The sequence below is a fragment of the Ciconia boyciana genome, chromosome 4 (assembly GCF_034638445.1).
Source record: "Ciconia boyciana chromosome 4, ASM3463844v1, whole genome shotgun sequence".
Classification (NCBI taxonomy): domain Eukaryota; kingdom Metazoa; phylum Chordata; class Aves; order Ciconiiformes; family Ciconiidae; genus Ciconia; species Ciconia boyciana.
This window is the reverse complement of record NC_132937.1, coordinates 76,217,412-76,230,745: the sequence shown is the minus strand read 5'-3', so window position 1 is coordinate 76,230,745 and position 13,334 is coordinate 76,217,412. Positions and strand designations below refer to the sequence as shown.

Here is a 13,334-nt window from a genome sequence, read left to right as displayed (position 1 = left end):
AAAAGCTTTCATATGGCTGAGATTTTGCTTAACTTAGAGGTAAAAACAGGAACTCCTCATGGATATGAATTCTGATAAAAACATTACAAACCAAACTTGCAAAACATTGGGCTCCTGAATGAGGATATGCTACGAGAGGTGCAAGTGTGTATGAGTTAAGCAAACAACATTACCATGCCTAAGTACCTTCATGAGCAAATCACCAAACAGATAAAGTACTAACACATTTTTTATGAACTTAGCCATCAACCTCTCTATTAGTGCAGCTATACAATTATGGCACAGGATGACATTAGAAACATGCATAGCCTGTTTCCTGAAACATAGTAACAAACCTAAGCACCTATTTCACAGAAATCTAAGATCCCCACTTTAAAATTGTTTTTAAATGGTCTCTGGTCTAAACTTGTATTTTTTAAATGTCCTCTTTCTCCTACACAGCAAAAGACTCCACAACAATACATGTTTATACCACCCTTTTTATTTTTCTGCCAGAAATACAGTTTAATATGGTATTTCAATAAACAGCGGTGTTTATTCCTTAAACAAAAGCCCCATCTCTTTGGCATCTGACCATGTTCTGTTTTTCAAACTAAAGACTATATAAGAGGATTTTACTTTCAAGATCCTTGTTCAATACATTAAATATACACAGGTGTAGTTAACTTTTAAAAACACACATCAGTTTCTTGCAAAGATTCTAATAAAAAAAGATAACCAAAGCAGCAAAATGCAGACTACTGGGCTGCCTTCATTTACAACTGCGGAGTAAGTGACAGAATAAGAATTCATCATTTTCCACAGCTGTACTGCACTAGCTAGTGCTTTCTATTCATTCTGAATGATAAACAAACAAACATCTTAATTCTACCAGAAACAACTGATCAAATAATTTATGTTTCAAAACAACGTCATCTTATTTTTAACTTCTTCTGCAGAGGTCATCAGCCAAAATCAAGTTGCACATTGCTTCAGTAAAAGATTGCACCTAAAAAAAGAGTCTGAAAACTATTTTTCATCTTTAAACCTAAGTTACTAAAATGTTTTAAATACATCTAGGAATACAGCTGCCAAAACTGCACTTGATGTCATGTTTGGATAAAAAAATTCTTAAGTAACAAAAGTAAGCCAGTGTAAACAATATACACTGTTGAATAATCCAGGATCATCTCTTCAATGCTGATACAGAAATATTTCACTTGCACTCCATCAAAAAAAATTGGCCTTCCAGATCTCAAGTGTTCAGTGCTTCAAATCAACAGAATTCCCAAAGCAATGCTGAAGTAATTTGACACTTCCGCTACTATACATGATACAGAAATAATGAATTAAAAATCAAAAACATTATTGACATACCAATGCAGACATTCCAGTGTATGTACTGGAATCCGAAGTGAATCCTTGTTTGTGTGTCAAGACAATATAAAAAATAAATCCCACTAACAAAAAAAAATCTTCACTCTCAGAAAGATCTGTTTTTAATAACCCAAATACTTATCCTGAACAAGTTCATAGAACAGAGGAGGCAAAGCAATTACTTCCATGCAGAAATTAAAAAATACTTTAATAGGATTCAAGTAGCAAAGGTTTGTTTTATGAGTGAATCTCACCCTCATCACCAGTGCAAGCAGTTTGCAAATGTTTCAACAGGATTGTTTAAATAGCAAGTGATCCAATTTAGCCAAGCTCCCTTTCCTCTCCATGATGTAAAAAAAAAGTTACATACATTTTACTGTAGAATACAGGAACAAAGAGTAAAACCAAAAACCTCCTAAACTTGAGTACTTATCCAAGAGCAGTTTCTAACATCAAGCCAAAATTAGCAACAACCAAGCAGACATCACAAATTTTTCAGTGTTAAGTTACTGTAAATACTAGATCTAACTGTACAAAAAAAATCCCAAAATGAAAAATCAAAAGCTTTTTTTTTTTGTTAAAACGTGTCCAAAGAAATATCCATCAGGTGCAGTCAAATTTGTGTCAGAAGCTGCTTGCTCAGGAAAGATTTCTCCCTCCAATTATTTGCAACATTGCATTGCCAAGATTCTGTTCAAATAAATTATGTCCTGATAACATTTAGCTGATACAACCACCTACAGCGTGGACAGTCCTGTACACAGTACAACAGTGGATTTTTTGCAGCAACAGAGAAATAATCAGAAATTGGTACTAAATTTGAGATGATAGCTCATGTGTTATTTCTTGCAAACATACGGTCCCCTCTAAGGGTAAGGTGTTGGAGCTGGTATTGCAGCACTTCTGTGTCAGCAGGTTCCCTAATGCTCATTTTGTCTAAATTGAGGTAGTCCAGGGATTTTGAATGAGCCCTTTTACCTTTTAAAAGGCAAAGAGGCAGGGGACCATGAAGTGCCTTGTAAGGTTCATACGGTAAAGTCTTAGTGCATTTATCCCCTGAGCTGGGCATCCGTCTCCTCCTCCTTCCATTTACTGCTGGGATCTCATATGGCTGATAGTACCTACTTCTAGTTTTGTACAAACGGGAGGAACGTGCAAGTCCTGAATCAAGCTGTTTGGAGCACAAGTTCGGCCCAGATTCTCCTTTATTCTCTTCACTTCCTGTACACTTCTGGGCTAATTTTAGCAGCTCCTCTCCAGTCGTGAAGCCAACCAGGTAGTTAGAATCCATGTGAAGGATCTGATATCCCGCAACCGTCCGTCGCATTGGTGAGCAGGGGGTACTGGAACAGCGGGGCTTCTCTGCTTCCACCCTGCCTGCAGGATTCACCTCTGCAAGAGGCACAGGGAGGGTGGATAGGGTAGTTCTGGACTCTCCATTTATGTCAACTTCCATTTTAAACACAATACTATCCTCCTAAAAATAAAACAGAACTTGGTCAGAAATAGAGCCTTTATGCAACACAAGGAGCTGAGAGAGGATCGCAGAAATGATATTTGGTATCACCCAGAAGTCACCCAGACCCATAACCCAGACATCTATTCAGCCTTGTCTTATGTTCTGCAGGATGTTGCATAACAAAACTATCACTGACATCTGCCTTTCAAAATTATCTTGGGTGTTTTTTTAAATAAAAGATATCATAAATATACTCCTGATACTCTTAAACATTAAAAACATTCTTGAGTAGTATTGTACACAAAAAGGAAGCATCTTTCCAGACCATTTTTTCATCTTTTTAGTCCATTTGATTCCTTATAGCCCCTCACCTGTGAGGCCACCTCCATCCATTAGCACATCCATAGCAACTTCTCCCATATTCAGCTGTGTATTTTTTCTATCAACAATAATATCAGTAAAAAAAGCTTTTAAAAAAATGTGTCTAACAGCTACTACCTCAGTCAGGCATGACCGTGGACCACATCTGATCTACTAGGGTACTGCAATGCTTCCCTCTTCCAGATGTGAAAAGAGCTTGTTTTAGATTCAAAGTATGGCATCCTGGATGTTTAATGGCCGTCTTTATAAGTCATCACCAAAAAAACCTTATTCACAATCAAACAAAGTCACACTATTTTATTCTAATGTATTTCTAACAAGGGAAAGAGTATACTAGCATTTAATGAATATAGCATAAGATTCTTATAAGCATCTTAAGAATAACCATTTTTCTGAATTCTACGGTACTTATTTGTTTTTCTGTTTCTTTTGGAAACAGGCTATTTTGCCCTGACCTTTCTTGCCTCACAACTATTCCAAATATACAGTTTGGTGCCTTTACAGATACAGCTGTCTGCCACAAGCCATTACCATCTCTAACATGGAAAGATAAGGTCAATATCACAGGAAGTATATGTCAGTGGATGCCAGAACACAGAGAACGCTTAATTCGTTTCATTTCTTTGTTTTCAGCATCACCTACACCACCTTGATGACACAGCTACTTCACAAAACAGAAAGGTCATATCTGTTTCCAAATCCATGCTTCCTTGACTGTCAGCCTCACCTTTGCTCTAAACAGTAGCTAGTGACTCTCTAGCCAATATAGTTCACAAAAAATTCAGCATAGCTTTGTAATGTTTGAAGGCAATGAGAGTCAAAGAAGAAAGGAAAGTTGGTATGCAAGTGTCAAGCAGAAACACAATTCTGAATTATAGGTGACCGTAAAACACATTTTAAAGTTCAACAATGTTTCACAAATGAGACTGACTTAAAACATGCTATTATCAGTTTGCAAACTTTTAAAGCTGCTACTTGCTGCCATTCTGAAGCTTAGAGGGTCACAGGATGACTAGCAAAGATGCAACAAGCAAGGGAAGGAAAAATGTTCCCTCCCTTTCAATATTTTATTCAAATGTCTGCAGTTAGACACCCCCAAAAATCCCATCAAGATCAATCTCTATTCACTAGTCTTAAAATTAAGAGGGTAAGCTGTGTGCAAATGTCACTTGCCAAAGAAAATAATCTAGCCTCATGAAAAATTTAAGCCTACTTTGTTTCTGCAAAGGAGCAGTTTAAGTAACATTCCCACCTCTGCTTCGCTGCTTAGTCTCAAATCAACCTGCTGCTCCCATACTATGCTAATAAAGTAGGAGGAAACAAAATCCCCATAGTTTTGCTGAAGATTTTATCTGCCATTGACAAAGTTCTATTATGGAGAGACTATTACTAATGTTCTTTTAGTCTTAAATGTCCTTTTTCAGTTCTCATAATCATGGTCTACTTGGGATTCTTCATTACCCATTCTGTGTAACATTGCTTCTAGAGATACGCAGACACACTTCATCCAGTCAGCTTGTAAGCATTTTGAATTTAACAATATAGGTAACACAGCAAAAGCTAAATAAAGAATTAAAATACTGAAGCAAACCAAAATTTTTCACTGAAAAAAACCATCCACATAAAACTCAAGAATGTTGCCCAGTACATTTAATTGACTTTGAAATATATTTATGGAGTCACTTAAAACTTTCAGAATAGCAGAAGCAGTTGTTGTTTCCTACTTTAGCACTATATCTAGCAGTGAGACAATAAATATGGTGAGGCTTCAGCCACTGAGTTAAAGATATTCATGACAATTCCCGAAGTAGAAATTATAGTTCCTGCACCATCAGGAACCATGGTTACTGGAGGCATAGCACAGAAAAATTTTGTATTAAAACTTTCGTCTACCCTGTGCTTTTAGTCAAGAAACCTAAATATTTAACTGTTCCTGTTATTTTAGTTCCCAATTTTCACCCTGCAGTTCAGAAATCTTTCCAGTAATCTTCTAGAAAGACTCAACCTATTCTGTTAGAAAGCTGAAATATTGCTAAAAAAGTACGAATAACTGCTAGAAAAAGTATTAATAAAATAGTCATACAGCATGGTTAGATATGAATCATATTATCTAGTCACATATAAAGAGCAGCAACAAAAAAAAAAGAGGGAGGGAGAGATGTCTTCATGCAGTTTTTGAGTTAAAAAAGCCTTGAGGACTTGAAAGCAACACAAAGGCTCTTCTCAGAACACAGCTTTTAAAATTAATTTGCTTCTGTTTGAAACATGGGTGTGTGCCCTGGTAACAAAAAGCAATCAACTCTGAAGAATAACTACAAGCAGGAGGGAAAGAGGCAGGAGTTCACTGCCGAACAATTACTCCTCATAGGCCAAAAACAGTACGAAGGAAAATCAGAGCAGAAAAGCCTTCAAGTCAGCAAGCTCCAGCCTAGTACTTCAGCCTGAAACTGCAAAACTTCCATTTCTGTGCTCCAGTGTGAAGAGCAGCCCTAAAAACAAGAAATCTGACAGACACTCAAAAGCAACAGTAGCATCAGAAGCTGGTGCCATAAACATCAGAAGCTCAAGGGAACAGCACTGCTAGGTGGTGAGAGGAATGACTGGCCAGCTCCACAGGCAGAGGTCCAAAACTCAGCATGGATGCATTCAGCTGTTCTTTCCCAATACTTTTAATGTGAATTACAAGCTGCCTTATGGCTTCAACATGCTTTCTCTCCTTATCTGGTAAAAAAAAAAGATAGAGAAACACTATTTAGAAGAGTTCTATAAAAGAAAATAATCCGAGAGATTCACAGTATCTGTGAATGTAGATACCATTACCTTAAAATACATATTTAAAACTTTTAGACTGCATCTTTAGGCCATTTCTGCAGTTATAAGGCATTAGATGCTTACTATTAAGTTCATTGCTGTGTAATGGTGTAAGCTCATCAGTAATTCTCAGCATCAATACTGACAAAAACAGTACTTCTATTTAAAAAGAGTATTTATTTAGATCACAGCTGCCTTGTCTTCTTGCTTCTCAAAGAGAATGACAATGGAGTGATGCCATTCAAGACAATTTATAAAGATTTACTATAGAATCAAAACAAGGAGACGAGTAACAAGATGGCGTATTCTTTTCTTTGCTGCTGCTTCACATATTTAAAAAGTACAGAAAATAACTGAAAATAACAGTTACCAAGAGGATTCACTTGACCAATACACACCAGAAGTGCTTCCAGAATACAATTCACTTCTTTAAGATTTTACAAGATTTTATCGATCCTCTTTATATTATAAAGCAGGTTTTGCATATAAATTAATCTGATGCAATCCAGATAAATATTGAGAAAACTCTCCAAAACACAGAGAAAAGGAATAATGAATATTAGGTTAACTACACTATATCATTGTATTACCTCAAAGAATACATTAATGTGCTTGGGATAGTTCTTCGAGGGTAAAAACATCAAAACCTTCACATTTTGTGAATATAAAGGCTTTCCAATTATTGAATTTTTCATGAAGGTGTCAGATATCACTCAAAGATTAGCATGGGACAAATGAAAAACAGATGTGTATGACACACTAACATCTAACACCACACCATGCTAATACACACGCTGTAAATGGTTTGTTGTTGGAACGACTTCTCACCATGTGCTCTTACTGCACCCCATGACATCTTCTGCTTGGGTTTTTTTCTGATCATTTGTTATTTTTTCTGTTAAATGTATTACTTACTGTCTTTCTGGGGAAAGAAGTCTAAGTGACAAAAAAAAAAAAATTACTCAATATTTAAAGAGGACAAAGAAAGATGAAGAGGGGGTTTCCCTTGACATTCTTATGCTTTGTGAAAAGTCTGCATTATTTTGAAACCACAACAAGTTGCACTCAGCAAAATAACTGGTTCTCCATAAATTGGTATTTCCATAGTTACTTATCTTCTCAATGAGAATATGAACTGATTTAAGAGGAGGCCTTTTTTTTTTTTTCCCCAGGATGAGCATTACATTTCTGTCCATCCAACTACTGATTTTATTTTGGTTTTTTTTAAGAAGAGATTTTTTTTTTCTAGATGCCAAGCCTGCAGGTAGTACCATTTGTTAAGAACCACAAAAATCTGCCTCCTTCATAAAATGCTTGTAATTGCAATAAGCAGATGGCAGAATGGAATGATGGCAACAGACTCAGTGATACCAACTCTGTAAAAGTCAAACATATTGGATAGATACATCAAGCCAGTTTTGACACTTCCTCTTCTCTGTGCTGCCATTACTTAATGTATATAACGCACTTAAAAGATACAAAGTTTGTCTATCAAACATCAGGAGTAAGTCACCCAGTACATGTGTCGTGGTTTAACCCCAGCCAGCAACCAAGCACCACACAGCCGCTCACTCACTCCTCCCCGGTGGGATGGGGGAGAGAATCAGAAGAGTAAAAGTGAGAAAACTCGTGGGTTGAGATAAAGACAGTTTAATAGGGAAAGCAAAAGCCACGCACGCAAGCAAAAGCAAAACAAGGAATTCATCCACTACTTCCCATTGGCAGGCAGGTGTTCAGCCATCTCCAGGACAGCAGGGCTCCATCACGTGTAATGGTTACTTGGGAAGACAAACACCATCACTCCTAACGTCCCCCCCTTCCTTCTTCTTCCCCAGCTTCATATACTGAGCATGACATCATATGGTATGGAATAGGCCTATCATATGGTATGGAATAGGCCTTTGGTGAGTTGGGGTCAGCTGTCCCAGATGTGTCCCCTCCCAACTTCTTGTGCATTTGGCAAGCTGAAAAGCCCTTGACTAGTATAAGCACTACTTCGCAAAAACTAAAACATTCCTGTGTTATCAACATTATTCTCATACTAAAATCCAACACACAGCACTATACCAGCTACTAGGAAGAAAATTAACTCTATCCCAGCCAAAACCAGGACAACATCTGAAGCCAGCACACATTTTTAATTATATCAATTGTCTCTGTTTGTGAAGGGGAAGAATAAGGTCTACATCTTCCCCCTGCAGTCTGAAAAGAAAAATTCACATACATATAGTATGTGCTCTTGGAAATCCCATCTTCTTTCTCTGTCACTAAAATATGCTGATGCAATTATGTACTTGTAGAGCAAAGTTTTCTGGAAATAATTATTTCCAATCTGCAACTAAAACAAGTGAAATATTTAGTTGAAAGGATAAAAACAAGCTAAAATTCAGCTATGGAAGAGTATCCACAAACGTGCCACATCTCTTTTTCTAGAGCTGGGGCAGCCAGGCCACAGACTTTGAGATTTATGCAGCTTGTGGGTTCTTCCAGTGCAAGCTGGTGATACTGCTGCACATTCTGCCAGAGCCAGATGGTTGTTTTTAGCCACACTCTTTACCTCCAGCTGGAGGGACGTAGATTAATGTTGCTTTACCATGCTCTTGAAGGTCCCCTATAATAGTTGTATTATGCTTTACAGACTGATACCATGTTTGTAGAGGGGAAGAGAGGTAAGAGAAAAAAAAAAAATCACAAAGAACAAGCTCATGAAAGGTATCAATAAACTATACACATTCTTCACCAACTCTTGTTGTTCCTTAAGAGAAATTCCAAACTACTCTAAGCTAAAAAAAAAGCAAAAGGAGGTAATATTAAATTGTTGCACCACATGAGACAACATTCAGATGGAATAAGAACAAAGTTTAGCACAGATTTTTTTCTCAAAATTAAATGCAAGAAAATGAAGTTATGCATAAAGCATATGTTATGATCCTGAAAGCCTTAAAAAATGGATTAATAAAGCCAGTGCAATAACTTTAGGATGTGATGCAAAACAACAGTCCAAAAAACAACCAGTAAAAATGATACGTAAAAATGAAAAGTGAAGTATTAAGCCCTTCAGCAATCCAGTATACTGGACAATAAATACCACATGGTTTATACAGAACAAGGAATTATTGAATGTTTTGCAAAATAAGATTAAATTTATTTCTAATATGTTCCTACTGCCAGAAGCAAGAACTATTTAACCAGTTTGTTAATTCTTCTTATTAATGTAGCTTTAAACAGAAAACAATTATGATCCAGGAGACTACCTTTTAAAAATGAAGAGGATCACAAATGAATTACTGAGGAACTACAACTGGCAACTCCAGTAACTAGCTCAGACCAGATCGGCATGACACAGTGTACAATTTACACAGAAAAGACACAGATGGAATTTCAAGAGTCGGTCTGGGCTAATGAATTTTGTATGAGCAGACTTAGCAAGCAGGGAAAGTAAAAGAAAATGGTGGAAAAGAAGGCCATTTAACTTCTAACATCTCTTTGCCAAGCAGTATTAGATGGACATGTTTAACAGAGGGTAACTTTTCTGAAATATTTAGTGTCCTTTAAATAAACCATGCAACTTGGTTGCTGGATGGAATCACAGATGAATGCTTCCTCCCCACTCCATCAGTAAGTTGATGCTCCTGACCAGCATAAAGATAGCTGTTTACTATTGTTACTCACCAAAAGATGAAACAGTGAGACACATGTAAAAAAGGTGATGCATATTGTAAAAAAAATAATTTTTATTCTTTAGTTGGTTAGTAAGTTAAAAAAATGTTTTCTTTATAATTGTATTTTATTTCTCTGCATTTTTTATTTTCTTCTTCTCATCAACCAAAATCTAAATTTCATTTTCAAAGTTCTCTTCTCTCCAGTTTCAGGTTAGCCCACTTGGGGGCTAACAAAAAACCATACCACAGCCTGACTTGTTAACAAAAATTAAACTGCCTTTTTAAAATAATGAAGATAGGGGGAAAAAAAAGCAGAGTTTTTATTGTATTACAGATTTCACTGAATAAATACTGATTTTTGCCTTTAAAAAACAAAATGCCATGGGAATAAGTGTCTCCATTGCTTTTGTGTCAGACAAGAAACGCATGTTTTGTAGTATCCTATGTTGCCGTGGCTGCAAATACAGCTCTGCAGATATTATTTTGAAACTATCAACCTAAACAAAAACAATATTATATTCAGCCTTTGACTAGGAACAGCTATTCAAAGATATTAGTTAAAAATAAGACCTACTCAAACATATGAAAAATATGTTTAATCAATGCAATTTATTTTGTTCTGTTTTTTTAACTGAAGCACTTTAAATTACTAGTTCTTTGTCTTAACTTGTCACAGTCTGCAGCAGATATTTAGGTGTTTGTTGGAAAGGTGTCTCATTCACTATACCATCCACATTGCTAAAGGTCACTTCCTCAAGCTTACTAGAGTTATGTATATAATGGTTTTAAAGTTTTGTTCTCCGCCTCCTTCTCAAATGCTCCTTCCCATACCTAAATGCTACCTAAAAACAAGTGTTTAAGTGTAATGCAAGTATGGAATAAAAATTAATAAAAGCCCAACAGCACATGCAGGTACAGTAAATTTGTATTAAACTTATCAACTAGTGCAACAGAAAACTTTGACCTGGAATACTCAGTTCATCTGACTTTACCATAGCATACTGCATTTGCATATGATTATGCAAGCCTGGTGGCCAAGCCGGCAGCACAAGGCCAGCAAAGAAGAAGAGATTATAAAGAAAGCCATGCTACAATGTCAGTACTGTTATGCAAGGACTTAATTTCTGTGACCACACTGCCATCGCCTCACTTCCCTCTGTTTCAACTGTTCCTACTGTGAGAACCACCCTCCTCCATCTTCATTATTCTAATAAGTGTTCTTCCTCAAGGGGAAGAAAAATAAAAACAAAGCAAGCATACCACATAAGACAGAATATGGTTCAAAATATATCAACAGCAGCACGGTGGTGGGAGGAGAAGCTTTCAGTAAGGGAGATGACTGGGAAGAAGTAGGAAGGAGAATCAGTGCTGCACACTTCTACTCTCGTGGCAAAACAAAGCATCAGTTCCCCAGTCCTCACTACACCCCTCCTGGAAATGCTCCAAGGACTCTTACTGTATTCAGGACAAACAGTGTCAGAAGTTAGTCAACTACTGGTACAAGCAGCAACTCCTCCTCCCCATCACAGACCCTCTCCATCACTCCCACTGAGATCTGTGTAACTGCAGGCTTCTGCCATCGATTCATTTCCACATGCAGCTACGCAAGCACGTATATATGTATTTATAGTGATGTACTAGATGCTAGAGAGCACACTAACAAGCAAAGATATGTTCACAGAAAACAACTATTAATGCACATCATTTGCTATTTTCTTTATCACAGGTACATACACACTCACACTTATGCCAGCTAAAATCCCTATGTAAAACAGCATATAAATAACTTCTTTATATAGAAATTAAGACCTGAGACTATTTTCCTACATATCTGTAGAACACTCAAAATAGCACCCAAACTGTTGAGAGACACTCCCCTAGTATCTTAATAAGTAGAGACAGAATTGGCAAAACACACTGGCCAATAAACCAAAGCAGCTCAGCAAGCTTCATACTCTGTAAAGTAACACTTTAGTGCACACTAGAATGCACAAATGCAGTCAACTATCATGGATGGTACAAACGACATTTAAACAGAGCTTTCAGCCTCCGTTTACCCTTCACTAAGCAAGATTTATTACAGAGAAATATAAAGTTACCCATAGAAAGCTGGGCACTAGTGCACTTTGTTACTATCAGACTGAATAGTAAGGTCATATTCAGGTTTAGCACTTGCCTAAGAGTATTAGGAATAGTATGGGAACTGCTGGTGGTTATAAGTTACAACTGAAGAGAGCTATAAATGGTTATGAACAGATACAGGTGCTAATGGGTGAACTCGGGCTTTTCCACCGTTTACACTGCTACTAGCAGCTGGTACCGAAAGCACACTTGAGCAACCTCACTGCAGGCATCAGGCCCTACATGACAACTCCCCAAGCTTCCTTCCGCACGTGGGTACCGGGACCAACACCCTGGTGTCCTCCTAGACCTGCCCAGACAGCTCCACGAAAGCTCTGCGGTGCTCCTCACTGCCTGCTTACCTCCACTGCATTAATCAGCTGCTGCTGGGAAAAGCGAAGCAGCCGTGGGCTGGGAGCGCAGGGTACATGGGCCTGTGGGGAGCTCCTCCTGCGGGGAGCGCGGGGCCCGCCGCTCGGCTCATAGAGGAGGCAGGCGGGGGATACGCGCCAGGACCTCCGCGCTGCAGGAGAAAACCCGTCTTACGCGCCCCCGCCCGTAGGCCCGGGGTTCAGCCACCACGCGGCTCCCAAGCCGGCAGCGGCCCCGCCGCGGCATCCAGCACCGCTGGGCGGGGGCAGAGGCGCCACTGCCGGCGCCCGCGGGAGGACCGGGCCGCGCCGAGCGGCTCCCCGTGACTCCCGCCGCGGCTCCCCGGCAGGCCGCACCACGGCCCGCGCCCGCCCCCCACCAACAATGCCGGCCGCCCCACGCCACCCTTCGGTCTCACGGCACGACACCGCTTCCGCCGGGGTGCCAGGGTCGGCCCGGCTCCCCCCTCCCTACGGCCCCTCCCTGGTCCCACCCGCCGACCCCGCTCCGGTACCCACTGCCTGAGGAGCAGGCAGGGCCCGAGGCCAAGGCGCCGCCCGACGGCTGCACGGCGCGGCGCCATCCCTGCCTCCTACCTGCGGTCCAGGGCGGCGGAGCGCGGAAAGAGCGGCGAGGCCCCCAATGCTCCCCGTTCCTCTTCACTCGGCGCGGCCCGGCCCGGCCCGGCCCGGCCCGGCCCGCCCCGCGCGCCGGGGCGGAGGGCGGGGCGCGGCGGTGGCGGGCGGGGCGCCAGCTAGCGGCGGCGGCGCGTGGCGCCGCGTCGGCCTGCCGCGGGTGGCGGATCCCAGCGGCAGCTGCGTGGCTCCCCGCACCCCGCGGCGGGGCGGGCCTGACCGGACCCGACCCCGTCCCGGCTCGCACCGGGGCCGCCTGCCGCCTCGTCTCCTTCCCTCCCGCGCTCCCCGCTCCCGTCTCTGTGTAAGAGAGAACTAGCACACCCCTTGTGTGCTGGTGTCTGTGAGGAGGAGGCTGAGGCCACGGTAACGGTTGGGGCGGGACAGGCAGCGCCGGGCCCCGAGGTGAGCAGCATCCCGGAGGGCGGCCCTGGGGTGCCCACAGAACCCTGGAGCGGGGCAGGGGCCCGCTGGCTCCACGCAGCTCTGCAGCTCCCTGCGGTTGGGACCAGGGTGTTGCACTAGAGGAGGGAGGAG

General features: G+C 40.7%; 1 protein-coding gene across 1 annotated transcript; it reads right to left on the bottom strand.

Annotated features, from left to right (window-relative positions):
- Nucleotides 1-209: 209 nt before the first annotated feature.
- Nucleotides 210-12,898, bottom strand: MACIR (macrophage immunometabolism regulator). The gene is made up of 2 exons (XM_072860273.1): nt 12,759-12,898; nt 210-2,833 (listed from the first exon to the last, which is right to left on the bottom strand). The coding sequence occupies exon 2, from the start codon at nt 2,810-2,812 to the stop codon at nt 2,189-2,191; it is 624 nt and encodes a 207-aa protein (XP_072716374.1). The 5' UTR covers nt 2,813-2,833; nt 12,759-12,898; the 3' UTR covers nt 210-2,188.
- Nucleotides 12,899-13,334: the final 436 nt, after the last annotated feature.

Bases quoted from the DNA above. Each gene is read 5' to 3' on its own strand.
- MACIR (XM_072860273.1), bottom strand. From the start codon at position 2,812: ATGGAAGTTGACATAAATGGAGAGTCCAGAACTACCCTATCCACCCTC.